A 23,441-nucleotide genomic window follows, 5' to 3' on the forward strand; every position below is an offset into this window, starting at 1 on the left:
GAAGCAATGCTGAAAATTCCTGCTTTCTATTTATATGTTTGGGTTGGTGATGTCATTTCCTGTGGTGAAGTCACTTCCTGTTCCTTTTCTCATGGGTGGTAGATGGGGTCTAACTCAATGTGTTTCTTGATAGAGTTCCGGTTGGAATGCCATGCTTCTAGGAATTCTCGTGCGTGTCTTTGTTTGGCTTGTCCTAGGATGGATGTGTTGTCCAAGTCGAAGTAGTGTCCTTCCTCATCCGTATGTGAGGATACTAGTGAGAGAGGGTCATGTCTGTTTGTGGCTAGTTGGTGTTCATGTATCCTGGTGGCTAGTTTTCTGCCTGTTTGTCCAATGTAGTGTTGTACAACAAGCAAAACTAATGTTATTTACAAAATACCGTACAAGGACTAACAAATGTACTGAAATGTTTGGGATTGATAGGTCCTTGGCAGGATGGATTAGAAGTTGGCTAAAGAATTAGAAACAGAGATGGGTATTTTTCAGATTGGAGATGAGTTGAAAGAAGTATTCCCCAGAGATTGGTGTTCAGAACCCTGCCTTTTCTGATTTATATTAAAAAATTTGGAGATGGGTGTTGAGGGTAAACCTCTAAATTTGCAGATGATACTAAGCTAGTGAATTGTGAGGATGATGCTGAGCAACTTCAGTGGGACACTGACAAGTTGGCCATTTGGTAGATGAAATACAGTGCAGAGAAATGTGAGGTAATGCATTTTTGTAGAAGAAACACGGAGAGACAATAAGGCTCAATGGTGTGATGTTGAGGGACCTCAGCGTTCTCGTGCAGAATTCTCTGAAGTTGGCCAGGCCAATTGAGACAGTTGTTAAGAAGGCTAATAGGATTCTTGGATTTATAAATAGAGGCATGGAGTCTAAAAGCAAGCAAGTGACACTACATGTGTAGCAAATCATTGGTCCGACCATATTTGGAGTATTATGTTCAATTCTGGGCACCTTCTATGGAGTTTAATGTGGACAAGTGTGAGGTGATACACTTTAGACGGAGTAATCGGAATGCAAAGTACTGGCTAATGGTAAGATTCTTGGGAGTGCAGATGAGCAGAGAGATCTCGGTGTCCATGTACACAGATCCCTGAAAGTTGCCACCCAGATTGACAGGGTTGTTAAGAAGGCATACAGTGTTTTGGCCTTTATTAATAGAGGGATTGAGTTCTGGAACCAGGAGGTTAAGCTGCAGCTGTACAAAGCTCTGGTACGGCCACACTTGGAGTATTGTGTACAGTTCTGGTCACCGCATTATAAGAAGGATGTGGAAGCTTTGGAAAGGGTGCAGAGGAGATTTACTAGGATGTTGCCTGGTATGGAAGGAATGCCTTACGAGGAAAGGCTGAGGGCCTTGAGGCTATTCTCGTTAGAGAGAAGAAGGTTGAGAGGTGACTTAATAGAGACATACAAGATAATCAGAGGGTTAGATAGGGTGAACAGGGAGAGCCTTTTTCCAAGTATGGGGACGGCAAACACAAGGGGACATAGCTTTAAATTGAGGGGTGATAGATATAGGAAAGATGTCAGAGGTAGTTTCTTTACTCAGAGATTAGTAAGGGTATGGAATGCTTTGCCTGCAACGGTAGTAGATTCGCCAAGTTTAAGTGCATTTAAGTCATCATTGGATAGGCATATTAGATTAGATTAGATTACTTACAGTGTGGAAACAGGCCCTTCGACCCAACAAGTCCACACCGCCCTGCCGAAACGCAACCCACCCATACCCCTACATTTATCCCTTACCTAACACTACGGACAATTTAGCATGGCTAATTCACCTGATCTGCACATCTTTGGACTGTGGGAGGAAACCGGAGCACCCGGAGGAAACCACGCAGACACGGGGAGAACATGCAAACTCCACACAGTCAGTCGCCTGAGGCGGGAATTGAACCCGGGTCTCTGGCGTTGTGAGGCAGCAGTGCTAACTACTGTGCCACCGTGCCGCCCACATATGGACGGACATGGAATAGTGTAAGTGGGATGGGCTTCAGCTTAGTATGACAGGGCGGTGCAACATTGAGGGCCGAAGGGCCTGTACTGCGCTGTAATGTTCTATGTTCTATAGGGATGTTAAAGCCCTGGAGTGAGTGCAAAGGAGATTTATTAGAATGATAACAGGAATGAAGGATTTTGGATACAAGGAAAGATTAGAGACATTGAGCTTATTCTCCTTGGAGCAGAGACAATTAAGAAGTGAACTTATTGAGGTGTTCAAAATTATGAACAATTTTGACAGGATAAAGAAGGATATTCTACTGCAACTAGTTCGTATTCAGTAACTAGGGGTCACAAGTTCAAGATCATCAGCAACAGAGCTAGGAGTGAGATGAGGAGAAACTTCTTTACTTGGAGAGTTGTTAGGATTTGGAATGCACTGCCTGGGAGGGTGGACAAAGTGGATTCCACAGGAGGTTTCAATAGAGAGCTGGATATGTATTTGGAAGAAGTGAATTTAGAGGGATACGGACATAGGGCTGGAGAATGGGACTGGCTGGGTAGCTGTTTCGGGAGCCAGTACAAACATGATCGGTCAAATGCCCTTCGTCTGTACTGCAAAATTCTATGTCATTTGGGAGGAGCATAGTGGTGTTGTGACAAAGTCATTGGACTAGTGATCCAGAGTGCTTGATTAATGTGCTGGAGGCTGGGGGCATGGGTTCAAATCCCATTATGGCATCGGGTGGAATTTTAATTTAATTAATCAATCTAGAATATAAAGATAGACTCAGTAATGGCGGCCCTGGCAACCATCATCACTTATTGTAAAATCCTATCTGTCCTTGAGGGAAGGAAAGAGAATCATTACCCAGTCTGGCCTGCATGCGATTCTTAGTGGCATTCTGAACTGGCCTAGCAAGCCATTCAGCTTAATAGAGATTAATGTCAAATGCCAGCAATGCCCACATCCCAGGAAAGAATTAAGAATTTAGTTCAAGCTAAAGGCTAATAATGCAGCAGCTTAAACTTGAATCCCAGCACAGCAGGTTGACGTAAACGTGAGTTAACAAGAGATTTTTCAAGAGGTTGAGCAAAGTACAGCAATCTTCTGAGCTTTTCAGTCAGTAGGTCCCGAATCCCCCGAGATAACCCACCAGCATATCACAGTATCAATGGAAGAGACTGGCAGCACTTAAGAGTTGACCGGTTCAAAAATGATGTAAGGGTGTTCTACAACCTCAAAATATTACAAACTGCTTGACAGTTGGTGACAAGCTGTTGAAGTTACTGTTGTAGTGTTGTGATCTCAGCTGATAGTAATACAGAACAAGCCAAATGCCAGAGTGAAACCTAACTTAGTATATCGTAAGTTTAATTTCTACAGTAGGTTAATGTGATGTTAGTCATTAAAACACGTTCACACAAGGCTGCAAATATCCCTGAACGAAAGAACACAGTTTTAATATAGACAACAGAAGAAAAAGCTAAGCTACACGTTTTGTTAATACAAGCAAGGACAGGACTGATACAATTAATGATAGAGCCTTGGGTAATGTTGGAAAACAGAGAGACCTTGGGGTCCAGATACATAGTTTCTTGAAATTTGTGTCATGGGTAGACAGGATGGTTAAGAAGACTTTTAGCATGCTTGCCTTCATTGCTCAGATCTTTGAATATAGGAGTTAGGGTGTCATGTTGACATTGTACGGGATATTGGTAAGGCCTCTTCTGGAGTACTGTATGCAGTTCAAGTCACCCTGTTATAGGAAGGATATTATTAAACTGGAGAGGGTTCAGAAACAAATTACCATGATGGTACCAGGAATGGAGGGTTTGAAATACAAAAATTGACTGGAAAGGCTGAGATTTTTTTCGCTGGAGCGTAGGAGGTTGAGGGGTAACCTTACTGAGGTTTATAAAATCATGAGGGGCATCGATAAGATGAATGACAAGGGTCTTTTCCCTAAGGTGGGGGTTTTCAAAACTAGGGGGCATATTTTAAAGGTGAGAGGAGAAAGATTTAAAAAGGACATGAGGGGGCAACTTTTTTTTACACAGTGGTTCATATGTGGAAGAGAAAGTGGTGGATGCAGGTACAGTTACAACATTTAAAAGACATTTGGATAAGTTCATGAATAGGAAAGATTTGGAGGGATATGGGCCAAGTGCAAGCAGCTAAGTCTAGTTTGGTTTTAGGATTACGGTCAGCATGGACTGGTTGGATCAAAGGATCTGTTTCCATGTTGTATTACTCTATGACTCGTAACATAAATAACAAAGTTTTAACCTGTTTCCCAGCAATTCCTCTTTACAGATAGTCAATCACAGAGAAATATCACTCCTATGTCAACTCTTTAATTTCTTACTTAACAACACAGTCCAGGCTTCCTTCCGGGACTGTTCAGACAGCTTACAATTCCTTTACAGTGTGGACTGGGCAGAGAATGGGGATTTTTGTCTGTCACTGAGTTAGTTTGGAAATCTGCGCTGCACATGGACATTTCTCCACATTATATTTAGTTTCTATGTGTGGGTGTGTGTGATGGAGAGAGTTTAAACTGAGTTTAACTCTGCGTCTCTGCTTAGGGATTCACTATCCTTCAGCTATTTGACTGCAACATCATAGAAAGTGTGAGTATCTGCCTGTTTCTCTCCCATCTTTCAGAATACATGGAAACTTCCACATACAGCAGTTGAATCCTGTCTTGCTCAGCTCATTGTTGAGTTGATCCATGGTTGGTAACTCTCCTCTGCTCTCTTCCCTCTCGTATCCCGATGCTCTGTCTATAAATCACTCAATCCCTTCAATTTGACTGCAGTCTGCAGCTCACTCCTGGGTATCTGTTATTCTACACATAATCATCCCGAATCCCCTTGATAAAATTCCAATTCTGTAATTGACTTCTATTTTTAAGGGACTTTATACATTAGCCACCTCAATCCTTTGATTAGATTCCAGTCTGTATCACACTCCTGGGTATCTGTTAGTCTGTATATTAACCATCCAATCCAACCCTGTTAAAATTGCCCACAGTGTTCAGAGATGTGTAGGTGAGGTGCATTAGTCAGGGGTAAATGTGGGGAAATGGGTCTGGATGGGTTGTTCTTCTGAGGGTCGGTGTGGTCTTGTTGGGCTGAAAGGTTTGTTTCCCCACTGTCGGGATTACATGAATCACCTGGAACCCTCTCGCTTAGATTCTAATGTGTAACTCACTCCCATGTATGTGTGACTCGCATGTTTAAAAAACACCCCAAAACCATCAATTCTATTCCACTTGATGGAGTTTAATTTAGATAAACGCAAGGTGCTGCATTTTGGGAAAGCAAATTTTAGCAGGACTTATACACTTAATGGTCAAGTCCAAGGGAGTGTTGCTGAACAAAGAGACTTTGAAGTGCAGGTTCATAGCTCATTGAGAGTGGCAGGTGGATAAGATAATGAAGGCAGCGTTTGGTATGCTTTCCTTTATTGGTCAGAGTTTTGAGTATAGGCATTGAGAGGTCACTTCGCGGCTGGACAGGACATTGGTTAGGCCACTGTTGGAATATTGCGTGCAATTCTGGTCTCCTTCCTATCGGAAGGATATTGTGAAACTTGAAAGGGTTCAGAAAAGATTTACAAGGAGGTTACCAGGATTAGAGGATTTGAGCTACAGGGAAAGGCTGAATAGGCTGGGGCTGAATAGGCTGAGGGGTGACCTTATCGAGGTTTATAAAATCATGAGGGGCATGGATAGGATAAATAGACAAAGCCTTTTCCTTGGGGTGGGAAGTCCAGAACTAGAGGGCATAGGTTTAGTGTGAGAGGGGAAAGATATGAAAGAGACCTAAGGGGCAACTTGTTCACTCAGAGGGTGGTATGTGAATGGAATGAGCTGTCAGAGAAAGTGGTGGAGGCTGGTACAATTGCAAGTGCTGACAAAAGAGACGAGAGTGGATTAGGATATCTGGTCGGCATGGACAGGCTGGACCAAAGGGTCTGTTTCCGTGCTGTTCATCTCTATGACAACTTGAAAATTTCTATTCAAATTCTCTCAGCTTGGAGCCTTCACAAACTGCAGTCCTTCCAATGAAAACTGGTCATTTTTCTAATTTAGGTGATGCATGTGTCACTAGCTGGAAAGCAATTATTGCCCATCCTTCGTTGCTCTTGAGAAGATGGTAATGAACTGCTTTCTTGAACTGTTGCAGGTCCATGTGGTGTTGTACATTCACAGTGCTGTTATGGAGTTCCAGGATTTTGACCCAGCAATAGTAAATGAATGGTAATACACTTCCAAATCAGGATGGTGTGTCTTAAAGGAAAAGTGATAGTGCTCCCATGTGTCTGCTGCCATTATCCTTCTGGGTGGTAGAGATCATGGATTTGGAAGGTGCTGTGGCCTGATCGGAGAACTTGCTTCTTCTTCAAAGAGGAAACCTGTCCTCTGAACTGGCTAATTCATATGAAATTAAGTTGAACTAAATGAAAGGTCCCTGCTCTTTTCTTTGAGTGTCATAAACGTAGTAGAACAAACATTCCAACAATTAACATCACACACATCCTCCTGCTCGACACACAGTTAAACCACATGCTTCTGTGGAAATGATGGACCATTGATTTTACAATGCCTTCCTGACCTCCTAAAAATTACCTTCATAGAACTGAAACCAAAATCCATCTCCCTCTATTTTGAAAATTCAAATTCCCAAATAATAATATAAACCTTTATCATAGTAGGGAGAAGCCGCCATTATACATGTTATAAGCTCCCACAAAGTAACAAGATTGGTCCTCAGTTGTTTGAACAAAAGCAGGTACAAATCACTGTTTCTCAACCTCCATTACCAATAGGACAAGGAGACAGGTCCCAAACCAACCCCAGCCTGAATAAGGATCATTTATGTTCAGCAGAAATCAGATCCATACTGGCCAAGCAAGCCAACTCAATCAAGCCCCACCCCAACTTCCAGAAGTTCTGATTACCATGGAAACATACACCTTTTCAAGCACACTGTAGCCAGGGGTACAGTCAGTGATTATAGAAACTCCATAATTGGTTGCAATCAGTTGTTAGCTGACCTGTTTGGCCACATTGTGAACGCAACTTCCTTGGCTGTCAAGTCCTGGGGTGGAACTTTGACCTGGAGCTTCTAGCTCAGTGGAAGGGATGTTTTACATGGTGCTACAAAGCTCCCTTACTAATGTGATAAAAACCAGATCATCTGTTTTAGTAAATTAGTAATTGGTTGAGGGACAGCATGAGCTACCACTGAGACCCAGCTAAAATGTTTAGCAATATTGACTGAGGTATAAGTGTTGGCTAGGATACTGGGGAGAAGATCCTGTTCTTCAGATAATGTGTGGGATCTTTTACATCCAAATAAGAGAGCAGGGGGAGTTTAATTCTTCATCCAAATGATAACAGCCTCCCAAACGTCAATCTGGATAAGCTTCTGGAGGGGGATTTGAATTCACAGCCTCCTGACTTAGATTAGAGTGCTATCCAATGAGTTATAGGTGATACCTCACACCTGCAAACATGATAAGAATACACATTAATTACACAGAAATTCTTTAAATACATTCAAAATGCATTGAGAAAGGGAAGTGCAATCATGTTTAATATAACCCATATTCTCAGACACAAAGTGATTAGAAAATGAACTGTGCCAACAGATGGAAAAGGCATTCTTGGTTAAATAATACATGTTTATCTCTATTTTAATATTAAAAAGGAACATTTCCTGTACAAGCCAAGAGGTCAACAACACTCTTGGGTTCCCCCTACCTCCCACCAATATATTAATTTTCATTTGCATAGTACCTTTAACTTACAAAATGTTCTAAGTTGCTTAAAGGTTGCTTTTTACGGGGAATGCAACTGCTAAGTGGAACATTGCCGTCCATAAGTGCAAAATGTGAGAAAGCTACACTTGATTAAATGTGGCAAAAATGATTGCATCTCTTAAGCTGAAACTAATTCCAAGCAATCAACAATAACTAAGCTGCAACAATTTCTTACATTAAATTTTAACTTAGTTGTAAGGTTTGGGAAAACACAATAACACATAATCAGTCGGAAAATTTCCTTGTAAATTGGCATTTCTGATGACTGTTGAATTGCCTGATCTGCGAACACACATATTGCAACATCAGCATCCTCTTTACAAGGGACTCTCCTACAAAGAATTTTACAGATTGGTTTTAATAGTTGTTGTCTTTTCCCATTTTAACATTGGGAACATAATCTCTGCTTAACAGAATAGAACAGAACAGAATCAAAAAGAATAGCCTTTATTGTCACGTGCACTTGAATGAGTGCAGTGAAAAGTTTGTATTGTCACCTCTTGGCACCATTTTAGGTACAGGGTACCTAGGTATAGATACTTCAAGTGTTGTTTCAGAATTGAAATAATAACAAAAAATAGGCTAGCACGGGAATACAAAGTTTAAATAGTCCAGAGTGAGAATAAAATGTGTCTTTTAAGAACTCAAGTTATCGTCCTTTTTTCAGAGTCCGTGCCTGCCAGGCTTCAGAACATGAGGCCTTGCTGCCTCCACGCACTGGCCTCTGTCCAGGACTCGCCTCCAGGACTTGCTCCCCCCCCAGTCAGATCGTGCTCGTGGGATGCTGTTCAGAGGGTCAGTATTGACTCGATTGGCGGAATTGACTGCTTCTACACTGTAGGAGTTCTATGATTAACTCCAAAGGACCATTATCAAACATAATTTGATACCAAGAGTCAGAAGATATTAGGGCAGATGACCAAAAGCTTTGTTAAAGAGGTAGTTTTAATGTCTTGCAGAGGACAGTGAGGTATAAAAGTTTAGGGAAGAAATTCCAAGGCTTAGGGCCTCAACAACTAAAGGCACAGCCTCCTAGGCTGGAGCAGTGGAAACCAGGGCTGCTGAACAGCAGAGCTGGAAGAACATAAATATTTAATGGACAAACATTTAGTTACAGCCTTCGTGCAAAATTGGATGGAATTTGATTCACAAATTATTGGAAAAATTCCAGAATTCCATGTAATAAAAATGGAATTTGACTAATTTTGTCACTTTCAATAAGCAAGCCTATCATTTGAGAGCTTGTCTGGTCCATAAATGGAGGCTTGCCCAAGAGCCAAATAAAAACATACTATGAAGCCATTTATCCTTTTTTCTGTACCGTTTGTTTTTAGGGAGGCCAACATTTATTGTCCTTTGATACAAATATTCTTAATGTTAACTAATTTTATTAGTTAAATATAAAACATTTAGCTCTTTTTCAATGTCAAAAAGAAACAATTTCTGTACACAAAAAAGAGGTCCACAACTTTAATGGATTGTCAGAAGATTGTTAAAAGTTGATTATAATTTAGATTAGAATGGTGCTGGAAAAGCACAGCGGGTCAGGTAGAATCCAAGGAGCAGGAGTTGATTACATACAGGCCCACAAAGTGTAAGGACAGCAGATTTCCTTCCTTAAAGGACATTGCATAAACTGTGTTTCAAAGAAATTCTGACAACATCATTGTAATTTTTATGGATTGCAGATTTTTTTTAAACTGAACTCAAATTCTTGAGATGCACTGGTAGCATTTCGAACATTCACTTCAACTGGATTTTTAATCCAGACTTCTTTGGACTGTTGGTAGGGCTGTGTTGCAGTTCACCCAAGGAGTCTGAGTTGCTGTCGTAACATGCATTTTCACCTCCACGTTCAATTCTGGAGCTATGGATAATGATGGCAGAGCCTTCAATGTTCTCTTCATCACTCAGCTGACTATAATGTTTCTCGCTCTTACCGCTTGCCAATGCTGGAAGGATTTGCAGGTTGATACTCAACCTGTTTTAGCCACATTATGAACACACCTACCTTAACCATCAAGTTCTGGGTGCAACTTGAACACAGAGTTTCTCATTCAAAGGCAGGAATATTACCTACTGCACTAAAGGATCTTTGGATTACTAGTCCAATAATGCAACCACAATGCTGCAGTGTTTTCTAAAAGTTATGTACTAGGGATATTAGCAGAGTGCTAATGTTATGAGACTAGTAATCCAGAGGCCTGTATTTACACTCCACTGATATGAATTAAAATTCCAATGAAACTGGGATAAATTAAGTTAAATTATATTAATTAAAATTGAATTAAAAAGTCTCAGTAACTCTGACCATAAAACTATTTGATGTTGTAAAAACATGTTTGTCACTCACCCTGTAGGATCTGAAATGTGCTGTACTTATCAGTGTCATCTACATGTGATTCCCAGTCCATATCAATTGGTTGACTCTTAACCACCATCTTTGAAGAGAAAATGAGGTCTGCAGATGCTGGAGATCAGAGATGGAAATGTGTTGCTGGAGAAGCGCAGCAGGTCAGGCAGCATCTAGGGAACAGGAGAATCGACGTTTCGGGCATTAGCCATTCATCAGGAATGAGACTGGGAGCCACAGAGGTGGAGAAGGGCCAATGCCCAAAACGTCGATTCTCCTGTTCCCTAGATGCTGCCTGACCTCCTGCGCTTCTCCAGCAACACATTTCCATCTCTTAACCACCATCCAAAATTGTCCTAACAAGCCACTCAGTCGTAAGTAATACACCGTAATCTGCTCAGGAGCATTACTGGTTGTTCCAATACAAACGTGAAAAACAAGAAGTTGTAATCAGAGGGAGTTGCAGATGGTTACTCCTAAAACAATAGGTAAGACCTCACGAATCCTCAGAAATAGCAGTTTCAAAACTTGGAGCTTTGACCCCGAATAGGAAGAAGGTGTTGGTCACTAAGTAATTCTATGGAGCAAATTTCTGAACTTTGACATTGTTCACCATTTCTTTCTTAATTCTTTCATGAGATGTGGGCATAGCTGGCAAGGCCAGCATTCCTAATTTCCCCTTGGACTGAGTGGCCTGTGAAGACTGTTTCAGATGGCAGTTAAGAGTCAACCACATTGCTGTGGATCAGTGTATTTTCAACAATTTCTTGGTTAATATTGGCAATTATTTTGTCTTTTTAGATTTTGGGATGAACTAAAAATTTTGGATGATTATGTGATATGTTGATTAAGAAGGCATAATGGATACTCAGGCGAAAGTGAGTACTGCAGATGCTGAAGATTAGAGTCAAGAGTGTAGTGCTGGAAAAGCACAGCAGGTCAGGCAGCATCCGAGAAGCAGGAGAATCGACATTTCGGGCCGGATCCCTTCATCAGGAATGAGACTGGGAGCCACAGAGGTGGAGATACTTACTTTTATTAGCCAAGGCATAGAATACAGAGCAGGGAGATTATGCTGGAACTGTGTGAAACACTGGTTAGGCTGCTAGTGTAATATTTGTGTGCAAGTCTAGTCACCATATTATAGAAAGGATGTGATTGAACGATACAGGGTGCAGAAGAGACTTACCAGGATGCTGCCTGCACTGGAGGGTGAGATATGAGGGATAGGCTGAGGTTGTTTTCTTTGGTGCAGTGACAGTTGAGAGAAGAATTGAAAGATGTTTATAAAACCATGAAGAACATAGATCGGAAGGCATTTTTCCATTAGTAGAGGAGTCAATAACGAGTGGCATAGATTTGAGGTAAGAGGTAGAGGCTAAGCTAGGAGTCAAGGAGAAATGTTTTCATTCAGAGGGTGGTCGGAGTCTGGAATTTACTCCCTGAAAGGGTGGTTGACTAAGAAACTTTTGTAACTTTTAAGCAGTAGTTAGATATTCACTTGTATTGTCATATCCTCCAGATTCTGGATCAAAAGGTGGAAAGTGGGATTAGTGTAGTCAGATCTTTGTTGCCTAGCGCAGACTCTATGGGTCAACTGGTCTCCTTTGTGCTGTAAAAGGTCTATGAATCTGTAGGGTAAGTAGATTTCCCTTGTAGCTCTATTGGGTTAGTGCATAAATCAAAGGAAAACTGAATGAAAGAGAAGACAAATTAGTCAAGATTCAATCCCTACTTTACTTCTGGCTTCAGAATGATACCAGTGACTAAAAAGATTAAATTATAAGGCTTATATTCCGTTGAGTACAAAGATTAAGGGATGATCAGTTTCAGAATTTTAAATCGGAGTAAATAGGGTAGATTGGGAAATTGTTGCCTCTGGTGGAGGTCGAGAACAAAATGGAACATAACTTTGAGATTAGAGCCAGGCTATTCAGGGGTAATATCAGGAGTACTTCTTCATAGAAAGGATAGTGTAGATCTGGAACACTGTTGTTCTATTGGTCTTGGAGGAAATGCACTGTCGATTTACCAGAAGCAACATCCGAGGCTTAAGCTCTTGAGAAGGAACAAATTGGCATTGGATTTCCTCAAAGGGGAAGGGTATGAAGATTTCAAGATATTATGGGAACACATAGGTTAGCTCAAGAATAGCTAATTTCACCAGCTGGAGAGTCAAGGATGCAAGATGTAATCTAAAAATTAAAGCCAGACCTTTCAGGAGTAATTCAATCCATAAAAGGTGGTAGAAATGTGTGACTGTTTTCTGCAAACTGCAATTTATTCAATATTAATTTAAAAATTCAGATTGTTGTTAATCTGAAATGTTAAAGTGAAATGGACAAATGAGAAATTAACATCGCAAGTCAGCCATGACCTCAATAAATACCACAATTTGCAAAGCATAATTTTTTAATGAAAGGAGTAAGGTTTAGGGATGATTTGATGAAAAGCATTTTCACCTAAAAGATGGTAGGGGTCTGGAATGCTTGCCTGGGAGGGTTGTTTAGGCAGGAACTTCACACCTTTAAAAAGTACTTGGAGCGGCAGCTGAATTCTCATAACATCCAAGGCCATGGGCGTAGTGCTGAAAGTGGGACGAGTGTAAGTAGTAGTATAATTTTGGCAGGAGAAAGTGAGGTCTGCAGATGCTGGAGATCAGAGCTGAAAATGTGTTGCTGGAGAAGCGCAGCAGGTCAGGCAGCATCCAGGAAACAGGAGAATCGATGTTTCGGGCATAAGCCCTTCTTCAGGAATGAGGAAAGTTTGTTCAGCAGGCTAAGATAAAAGGGAGGGAGGAGGGACTAGGGGGAGGGGCGTCGGAAATGTGATAGGTGGAAAGAGGTCAAGGTGGGGGTGATAGGTCAGACTGGGGTGGGGGCGGAGAGGTCAGGAAGAAGATTGCAGGTTAGGAAGGCGGTGCTGAATTTGATGGATTCCCCTATCAGCATTCCGTAAAGACCACTCCCTCCGTGACTCCCTCATCAGATCCACACCCCCCACCAACCCAACCTCCACTCCCGGCACCTTCCCCTGCAACCGCAGGAGGTGCAAGACTTGCGCCCACACCTCCCCCCTCACCTCCCTCCAAGGCCCCAAAGGAAACTTCCATATCCGCCACAGATTCACCTGCACCTCCACACACATCATCTATTGCACCCTCTGCACCAGATGTGGCCTCCTCTATATTGGGGAGACAGGCTGGCTACTTGTGGAGCATTTCAGAGAACACCTCTGGGATCCCGGACCAACCAACCCAACCACCCTGTGGCTCAACACTTCAATTCCCCCTCCCACTCCACCAAGGATATGCAGGTCTTTGGACTCCTCCATCGCCAGACCACAACAACACGACGGTTGGAGGAAGAACGCCTCATCTTCCGCCTAGGAACCCTCCAACCACAAGGGATAAACTCGGATTTCACCAGTTTCCTCATTTCCCCTCCCCCCACCTTGTCTCAGTCAAATCCATCGAATTCAGCACCGCCTTCCTAACCTGCAATCTTCTTCCTGACCTCTCCGCCCCCACCCCAGTCTGACCTATCACCCTCACCTTGACCTCTTTCCACCTATCACATTTCCGACGCCCCTCCCCCTAGTCCCTCCTCCCTACCTTTTATCTTAGCCTGCTGGACAAACTTTCCTTATTCCTGAAGAAGGGCTTATGCCCGAAACGTCGATTCTCCTAATCCCTGGATACTGCCTGACCTGCTGCGCTTCTCCAGCAACACATTTTCAGGTATAATTTTGGCAGCACAGACTTGATGGGCCAAATGGCCTCTTCTGCACTGTATGATTCTAAGAGGTTTGAGGGGGCTGACTGGCCTCCTCCTCTTCAGCTAACCATTGTACATTGTATATGCTCTCAGACTAGACAATCAGTCCTGTTAATATTTCTACCTTGCTGAAGTTCACTTCATTAATGACCCTCTCTCTTTCAGCCCAGAGAAATCTGGATGGTTTGGTCAAGAATCGTTCATAAATTATGAATGGGAGCGATGATGATGATGATGATGAAGGCACATCACACGCAGAGGATGAGATTCAACTTGGGCAGGACTGTTTGCCATCTCGCGTTTTTGACCTTTTGGACTTTGTCACTGCTGACTGGACTGGTCCAGTCTCACATCTGCCCCAAGGGCTGCTCCTGCAGCAACCAGTTCAGCAAGGTGATCTGCACAAGGTTTGAGCTGCGAGAAGTTCCCGACAGCATCTCCACCAACACCCGCTACCTTAACCTGCAGGAGAACATCATCCAGGTCATCAAGGCGGATACCTTCAAGCAACTGCGGCACCTGGAGATTCTGCAGCTCAGCAAAAATCTGATCCGTCAGGTGGAAGTGGGAGCCTTCAATGGCCTCACCAACCTCAACACGCTGGAGCTCTTCGACAATCGGCTCACTACGGTGCCCAGTGCGGCTTTTGAGTATCTGTCAAAACTCCGGGAACTGTGGCTGAGGAACAATCCCATCGAGAGCATCCCTTCCTACGCCTTCAACCGTGTGCCCTCGCTGCGGCGCCTGGACCTGGGCGAGCTGAAGAAGCTGGAGTACATTTCAGACGCGGCTTTTGAGGGCCTGATCAACCTGAGGTACCTCAACCTGGGCATGTGCAACCTGGCGGAGATCCCGAACCTCACGCCCCTCATTAAGCTGGAGGAGCTGGAATTGTCTGGCAACAGGCTGGAGGTCATCCAGCCCGGCTCCTTCCAGGGCCTCACCAACCTGCGCAAATTGTGGCTGATGCACGCCCAGATCCAACTGATCGAGCGCAATGCCTTTGATGACCTGCAGTCATTGGAGGAGCTCAATCTGTCTCATAACAACCTGACATCACTGCCGCATGACCTCTTCACACCTTTGCACCGGCTGGAGAGAGTGCACCTCAACCACAACCCTTGGCACTGCAACTGCGATGTCTTGTGGCTCAGCTGGTGGCTGAAGGAAACGGTGCCCAGCAACACAACCTGCTGCGCACGCTGCCACTCGCCGCCCAACCTGAAGGCCCGCTACATCGGTGAGCTAGATCAGAGTCATTTTACGTGCTATGCACCGGTCATTGTGGAACCACCTACCGACCTCAACGTGACTGAGGGAATGGCTGCCGAGCTCAAGTGCCGTGCGGCTACTTCCATGACGTCCGTCAATTGGATGACCCCCAACGGCACTCTGATGACCCATGGCTCATACCGGGTACGCATCTCAGTGCTGCATGATGGCACGCTCAATTTCACCAATGTGACGGTGCAGGACACAGGCCTGTACACCTGCTTAGTCAGCAATTCAGCTGGCAATGCCACAGCCTCAGCCACACTCAATGTCTCGGCTGTTGACAGCAGCAATAGTTACAGCTATTTCACTACCGTGACGGTGGAGACAGTGGAGGTGGTGGATGAGCCCCGGTCGACTGAACGCGAGCCTGGGCCCACCCCCTCAGGCCACTGGGAGACACCCTACTCCACCACCTCCCTCACCCCCCGTAGCACCAAGTCCACCGAGAAGGCCTTTACTGTGCCCATCACCACCGAGGTGACAGACAACATCATGGCAGGTCTGGACGACGTGATGAAGACGACCAAAATCATTATTGGCTGTTTTGTTGCCATCACCTTCATGGCTGCTGTCATGCTCATCATCTTCTATAAGCTGCGCAAACAGCACCAGCTCCACAAACACCACGGGCAGACCCGCACCATCGAGATCATCAACGTGGAGGATGACATGGCAGAGGCCACACCCGGTGACAGCTGCCTGACTCTCCCGGCTGTTGACCATGAGCACCTCAACCATTACACAGCTTACAAGGCCCACTACAATAACAACACCACAACCACTGGCAGTGGAGGCGGAGGCGCCCTGAACTGCACCAAAAACCCGCTTCACAACTCTGTGCACGAACCGCTACTCTTTAAATCCAGCTCCAAAGAGAACGTGCAAGAGACGCAGATTTAATAACATGCCCGCCACTGGTCCGTCAACTCGATGCTTAAATGCAAAACTGCAAACAGGAAAAAAAAATGGGGAGTGAATAACTGGCTGCAGAACTGAAGCTTTGTTGCACCTCCAAACCCTTAACCCTCCACACAGCCCCTCCGCGCCCCTAACCCCCTGGCCCCACCAACCTTTCCCTTCCCCACCCATTACTCCAATGACAGTCGAAGACTGTTTTGGCAGATTAAGGTGTGTAGCGGTCCAGTGTAACACTGTATTGTAGCTGTCAATCAGTCCAGTTTATTGACTTGTACAGATGGACGTTATAGGGCTGCAATCATTGGCAATGTCTCTTTTCTCTCTTGTTCGATGTCTCATTGTAAACCTCTTTCTTGGTTCTGTAGTCCTGTCTGGGCTATCATTTTTAGTGTTTCCATTAACCCCATTTTCTAAGCTTTGTACTAAGCCATTTGCTGGGACTAAACCATCAGTTCCTTTTCCTAACTATACCGGACAGGCAGCCATTTGCAGTGTCCCATCAGTCCCACATTCCTGACTCTACCATCCTGACTAGCAGCCATCTGCAGTGTCCCATTAATCTCACTTTCTTGACTTTACCCTCCAAACCAGCAGTCATTTATGTATCCCATCAGTCCAAGCCAGCAATGTCCCCTTTTGTCCCACTCTAATAATAACTTTCATGACTCTTCACTCTGGACTGACAGCCATTTGCAATCACCAGCGAATAACCTGGTTGACCTTTTAAATGACCCCAAAGTTCAAAACATCAACACACTTCTGATCAAGATTAGTGACATTGTCATCACAAGGAGCTTGAAGCCCCATAGCATCTTAACCTGGCCAGATGCAATATTTTCCATCTGTGGAATGCAGATGAGTCAGAATTTGAAAGGGCCCTATTTCATCCTCTGGTGGTCATTTTGAGGATGCTTCAGGGGGAAATATGACATTGGATGTACTCAAAACCCATACTGCAGGTGAGGAACCAATATCAGAATTTCTGCAAATGTGAAGCTACAACTGAACAGTGTCACTAGGTTGAATTAATCTCAAAGACTTCTTGGGAGATTATTACAAGCAAGGCTTCAAGGCAGCTGTGGAATGAGGCAATGGAAACTCAGGGGGCAGGGGAGCGACAATGGAATTCTTTCAGGAAACACCCAACAACGGACCTCTCATTGACATTTTGTGGGCCTTCCTATCTTTTTCCTTCCAAGATGTTTAGCCAAACAGTCTGCAGGGTTCTGGGATCTGACGAAGATTCTAACCAATTAATCTAACTCCCATTTTTACAGATAAACTGTAAGGTCTCAACTTTGACCCTTGCGACTGAGCCATCCCCTCCCTCCTAGCTGGGTGACATTTACAAATGCTTTCTGTGGATGCAAGAGGACATATTGAAACACCAGCTCTGGAAATCTGTTTGTGAAAAATACATGTTCCTCTCAAAAGAAAGGTGGGGGTGGGGGGAGAAGCACGTTTTAAACTCCATTATGACAAAAGGAGGTTACGTCTGACGCAGTTTATTTTTTAATTGTCTAGTGTAATGGGCACTCTCCTGTTCTTCTGTCAACAGCCCCACTCTGTAGGTCAAAACTGAGAAAAGGGAGCAGGGATCGCCATTGCATGCTCCAATGTCTATTCTGTTATAAGCTCAATTCTTTCCTATCCTTTGGTGCATTATGGATGCACCAAATGTGCTGAAATCCAATTTCCTAGCCCCAGATCTATCAGCCATTTCTGCAGCACATTCCCCGCTCTCTGACTTCTTGCACTTGTCACCTGACCAAGCAAGAGTGGATAGGGAGTAGGGGCTCAGTGAGGAGAAGCACGCCAGCGCTTCTCTCTGCCCAATCCATTTCCATGATTATCGCTCTCTGTTTCTGAACCCTTCCTCCTCTTTCTCGATGAGGCAAGAAGATTAAGCATTGAGTGTTGAGCCCAAAGGATTCACAGCAAATCATTACGTTTTAGTTTCTTTAACAGAATTATTTACAAAAGGGTGAGGTTAGATGAAGGAATTATTAGCAACATCAAAGGTACTGAGTTGCTTCTTTTGTGATTCTTCAGTATTTCTAAAGCTTGTTGTGTGGTTCATATAAAAAAGGAAATGCAATTACTTTATCTCTTCTGGTATTATATTTTACTGTGAGATGTAAGGGGTCACAAAAACCAATTCTAATAAGAGAAAGCCCAGTCAAGACTGGCCTGTCCACCCTTGTCAAAGGTCACTGGATGTCCACTTCCTTTTGAGTTCTGGAATTCCAAAACCTTTGTCTCTCGGACATAGATTCAAGCTCACTAACTCACTCCAAGGGATGAAGGGCCCTCAGAAGAGCATGAAGAAGCCTCAACTGAGATGGTCCTCAGACGTAAAAAAAGACTCCCTGGTCTACACTGTGGGTCTGCTGGGGGGCAACAACTGTCGTGAGACCCAAGGTCTCACACCAGCCAGAAGCCTGATACATGGGAGACACTGGGGGGTGGGTTGGGGTGGAAAAACCAAGTCCCAGTTAGAAACAAGAAAAAAAATAATATCGAGAAGAGTCTAAATAGCACAGAAGCTGGGAAGAAAAGGAAATATTAATTTGTACAACAGGATGTTACATTTTAGCAATAATCCCATCCCATAGTGCTGGAGATAGATTTTTTTTGATGCAGTCTGATTCTGGTTTAAATGTGAACGTGCATTATCTTTAGGATAGGTAAGCAGCTGATACAAGATGTGAAGACCCTGGTGTGCTACTAGGTATTTTTCTAAAGGGACTACAGGGACTGAAGGCCTGCTGTTGGCCTTGTCAGATGCTCTCCCTTAAAGGCTGTATGGAGAAAGAATCTGTGCTGCAGACTGCTGAAAGAGAAGCTCTTGTCACTGCTCTGCATCAAAGCTTAACTAAGTTACCCTGCCAACATGTGACTTTCCAATTAGTTGGTCTCTTCCTTAATTCTCTACCCTTTCCCCAACCTCTATCCCCTCCCTCCCAGTCCCATACCTCACCCCATCAAAACAGGCAGGAGTTCCCGAAGGAGGGAGTAACACGTTGAGTGTTTCATGTCCTTTGCACCTTCTAACAACACACGTTTTCTCTACATTTCTACTGAATGTCATACATGATGTTAAACTTGAGAAATTTGTACAGAACCATACAACTGTATTCTCTGAATTAAGTAAAAAAATGAAAAAATGTTTGTCAGTGGAGACATACTGCTGTTATCAACCAGCTGTTACTTTTACAAGTGTTATGTTATAGATTGAAAGGGTTTTTGATTAAATTTAATACCCAAATCTCGTTTGTGATTTTCCAAGATGGCCTCCGTCTCCCAGAATGCATTGCCAGCTTATAAGGCAGCAATAAATTCATGCCCAAACAAAGTCTAAATAAGATACCCAAAAGGCCTAATTTATTTTGAAAAATACAATAAGCAAGGCTTACTGTAATTTATAATGATGTAAAGCAATCACTACTGTCATAATGGGCAATAAAATTTAGAAAGTAGTTAGTTATTAGTGACTTTCCACAATGGGCTCCTTTGCTTCCACCAAACATAATAAAACACAATTCACAATATCCAGTTTAATAATCAGTAACCCAATGCAGCCAATTTAATTTTGCGGGTATTATATAAATTGGCCTTCAAAGTACAGGTTGAGGATAAATTACCATCTAAACAAGGAAAATCAAATCGAGGAACTTACAAGATTTAATATAAGTAAACAACATGGTTATGGAGAAAATAATGAAACTAATGACTGATGAATCTCCAGGATCCGACGATTTCTGCTCTAAGATGTTAAAAGAAGTAAGTGTCAAAAGTGTATACACTTTAATCATGATCTTCCAAAACACCCTTGATTCAATAACTGTCTCCTTAGGTTGAAAAATTGCCAATGTTGCCTCCACTGTTATAATTGACTCCATGATTTAGAAGTACTTGTTGAATAATCCTAATGCACTAACAACCAAAATAAGATAATTGGTCAAATTCATAATGTGGTACATTTGTAAGAAGCATTGTATATTCTTGAGCTGGGACGCACTCTCTGCAAACAAAAGTAATATTGTCAAGCCTGGCATCTTTTTAGAATAGCTTGATGAGTTTTTACAGGGCCATAGAGCTGTACAGCACAGAAGCAGAACCTTCAGTCCAACTTGTCCATGCCGACCAAATATCGTAATTAATCTACTCCCAGTTGCCAACATTTCGCCCATATCCCTTTAAATCCTTCCTATTCATGTACCCATCCAGATGTTTTTTTTAAATGCTGTAATTGTACCAGTCTCCACCACTTCGTCTGGAGATTCATTCCATACACGAACCACGATCTGGGTGAAAAAGTTGCCTCTTAGGTCCCTTTTAAATCTTTGCCCTTTTACTTTAAACATATGCCCTCTAGTTTTGGATTCGCCCACCCTGAGGAAAGGACCATAGCTATTCACCCTATCCATGCCCCTCATGATTTTATAAACCCCTATATGGTCACCCCTCAGGCTCTGACACTCCAGGGTGAATAACCCCAATGTATTCAGCCTCTCCCTATGGCTCAAACCCACCAACCCTGGCACCATCCCTGTAAAGCTTTTCTGAAACCTTTCAAATTTAACATCTTTCCTATAGCAGGGAGATGAGCTATTTGAACACAGTATGCCAAAAGTGGCCTAACCAATGTCCTGTACAGCTACATGACCTCCTCACTCCTATACTTAATGCACAGATGTGTAAACAAAGACAAGCATACCAAGCACGATATTCACTACCTCGTTTACCTGTGACTCCACTTTCAAGGAACCTGCACTCCAAGGTCTCTTTATTTGGCAACACACCCCAGGACCTGACCCTTAAATTTATAAGTCCTGCCCTGATTTGCCCTACCTTTTGGTTTCCTGTTTCTTTATCTGTGGCAACACCTTGGCCAATCAGAATTGGCTTGTCAATAAGCACCCTTTGCTCGTGTAATATATGTTGCTATGATCATTTCAAATTTGGCATTCATGCATTTGCCCTGCTGACAGCAAGCCAAAAATAGCTTTTGGAAACATGCCTTTTTATCAAAGGCAAGAGAAATAAATTAGACAAAACTATAAGGCTATTAGTTCTAATGTAGACCAACTAGAATCCTCAATGACAAGATAGATTTTTTAAAAGATATTTAAAACTGGTGAACTAGACTCTCGATTTAGAAGACCAGACACATTCCCAGCTGAATCTATTTCCGCAAGCAGGTTAAAGGGGGTGGGGTATGATACACTCAGCTGAAAACCAGGAACCTAGTGATCCATTTAAAATTAGAGTTGAAACAGATCACATTTTGGCTCTTGACTGAAAGTGCCATGACAATGATGGACTAGGTATAAATGATTATCTCTCTTTAATGTCACCATCTAAATAGAAGTTAGTATTTGTATGAGATTTTGTATGAAATTTAAGGAGATTTAATAGCTTTGAATAGATTTTATGAATTGGAGATTTTCTTCATTATCAAGTGTTTGTGAGTGAGAGCTGTATTAAATTTTAAAAGCTTTTTCCATCTGCACGTAGTCCTGAAATCTGCCCACACTGTATCCAGGATGTGTGACTATCTGGTGGACAGAATGTATGAAGTCAGGAGACTAGGGTGGGGGACATGAGATGGCATTGAGTTGACACAGGGTAATGAGCAACAGAGGAGGATGGTGGAGGTGAAGAGGGGAAGCTGAAGGTGCTGCTGTTCTGAGGAATGATGACCCAACAACTTCTAAATTAAATGGACAATGTCCCAGAGATCCAAAGTGAGCCTTCTAACCAGCGAATCATGGCATTAATCAATCCCCAAGGCTACATATGCTTTCTTCTAGGGTAACTCAGCCTCATTCCATTCTGCATTTGACATCCAAGAATGAAAATTGCATGCCTTGGCATGTTCATTACAAAGCTAGTTGGGAAATTTCCCAACTGTAGTTGCCTACCTCAGTAGTGAAAATCCTACCCAGAGGAGCTGAACATTCTAAGATCATAAACTGACTAGAGTCAGCATGGATTTGTAAAGATTAACAAACTGAGATTTTTTTTGCGGGATTAACAAATGTAAATGAGAGTGTGTGTGTATGAATTATGGATTTTCACAAAGCTTTTGATAAGGTTCCACATAGCAGATCGTTGACAAAAGTGGCATGGAATGAGAGGCAATCTAACAAAATATGCAGGAGGTCAATTAGGAGAAATAAGACACTGTAGGGAAATGGCATGCATCAAATTTCAGAGTGTAACTAGTGGTGTTCCCTTTAATGATCTGTACTAGGCAGCTTTGCTTGATGTCCAAAACATCTGAGATGAATAGTGAGCCACAAGCTTACTGATGACACCAAATGGGCAGCAAATTATAAACGGGAGCACAATACTGCAAAGAAATCCTGTGAAAGATTGCGAACTGAATGGAACTCATTGTGGTGTGGGTCATCAATTCTAAATTTAAGTAAGGTAGTATTTTCAAAAAGATAAAAACTTTCTTTATTCTTTCACTGGACATGGGTACTATTGGCAAAGATAGTATGTGTTGTCAATACCTAACTGCCTTTGAACTGAGTGGTTTGCTAGACCATTTCAAATGGCAGTCAAGAATCAACCTCATTGTTGTGGGTCTGGAGTCACATGTAGGCCAAACCAGGTGAGGAGGTATATTTCCTTCCCTAAATGACAATTCATGCTGGTTGTTATGGTCACCACTATTTCTCACAAGAACTTTACATTCCAGACACATTAATTGGATTCAAATTCTAGCAGTTGCCATAGTGAGGCTTGAGCGCATGTTGCTAAAGACTATTTTAAAAAGCTGTTCAGTCTTGGAGGGGCAGGTATTGGGAAAGGGAGGAGTCAGTCAATAAATTGAGATCAACAGGCATTAGGCTAATAGATGAAGTGTTAGCTGGAACTAAGGTAGGTAAATGGAGTTGGGATTCTGATTAGTCGTGATCAACTGAATTGCAGAAGCAGTTCTGATAGTGGGAGGGTGATGGTGGAGGAAATCTAAGTGGCTTCCTCGTGTTCCTGTATTCTGTCTACAATGAACTCGTTGGGTATAAACCAGCTTAGTGAACTTGTGATGAGGTTAGTTCTTCTGGTTTCTGGTGACAAAGTTAAATTCTGGCCTTTTCATTGTTTCCTGCAGTCCATAACACCACCCTTATACTGTCACTCTTACCCAAGTTTGTCTAATAGTCTTTGACGTATGTGAGATTAAAGTTGTTACTGCCTTTGCCTGCTGATCTGGCACAAGTCCTGTGGTTAGTTTTCAAATTTGTGGGATCTTGCTGTGTGTGGGTTGGTTGCTGTTGTTCCTATATCACACTTTGAAAAAAGTAGCCATGAAACGATCTGGTAC

At 42.9% G+C, this 23,441-nt stretch overlaps 1 protein-coding gene across 1 annotated transcript; it reads left to right on the forward strand.

Moving 5' to 3' along the window:
* The first annotated feature begins 14,082 nt into the window (after positions 1-14,082).
* lrrc4ba (leucine rich repeat containing 4Ba) lies at positions 14,083-16,275 on the forward strand. The gene has a single exon (XM_087978269.1). The coding sequence runs from the start codon at positions 14,123-14,125 to the stop codon at positions 16,082-16,084; it is 1,962 nt and encodes a 653-aa protein (XP_087834395.1). The 5' UTR covers positions 14,083-14,122; the 3' UTR covers positions 16,085-16,275.
* Positions 16,276-23,441: the final 7,166 nt, after the last annotated feature.

This window comes from Chiloscyllium plagiosum, unplaced genomic scaffold, assembly GCF_037043375.1.
Source record: "Chiloscyllium plagiosum isolate Xiang-an unplaced genomic scaffold, Cpla_swu_hap1 HiC_scaffold_33, whole genome shotgun sequence".
In the NCBI taxonomy this organism is placed as follows: Eukaryota; Metazoa; Chordata; class Chondrichthyes; order Orectolobiformes; family Hemiscylliidae; genus Chiloscyllium; species Chiloscyllium plagiosum.

Bases quoted from the DNA above. Each gene is read 5' to 3' on its own strand.
- lrrc4ba (XM_087978269.1), top strand. From the start codon at position 14,123: ATGGGAGCGATGATGATGATGATGATGAAGGCACATCACACGCAGAGG.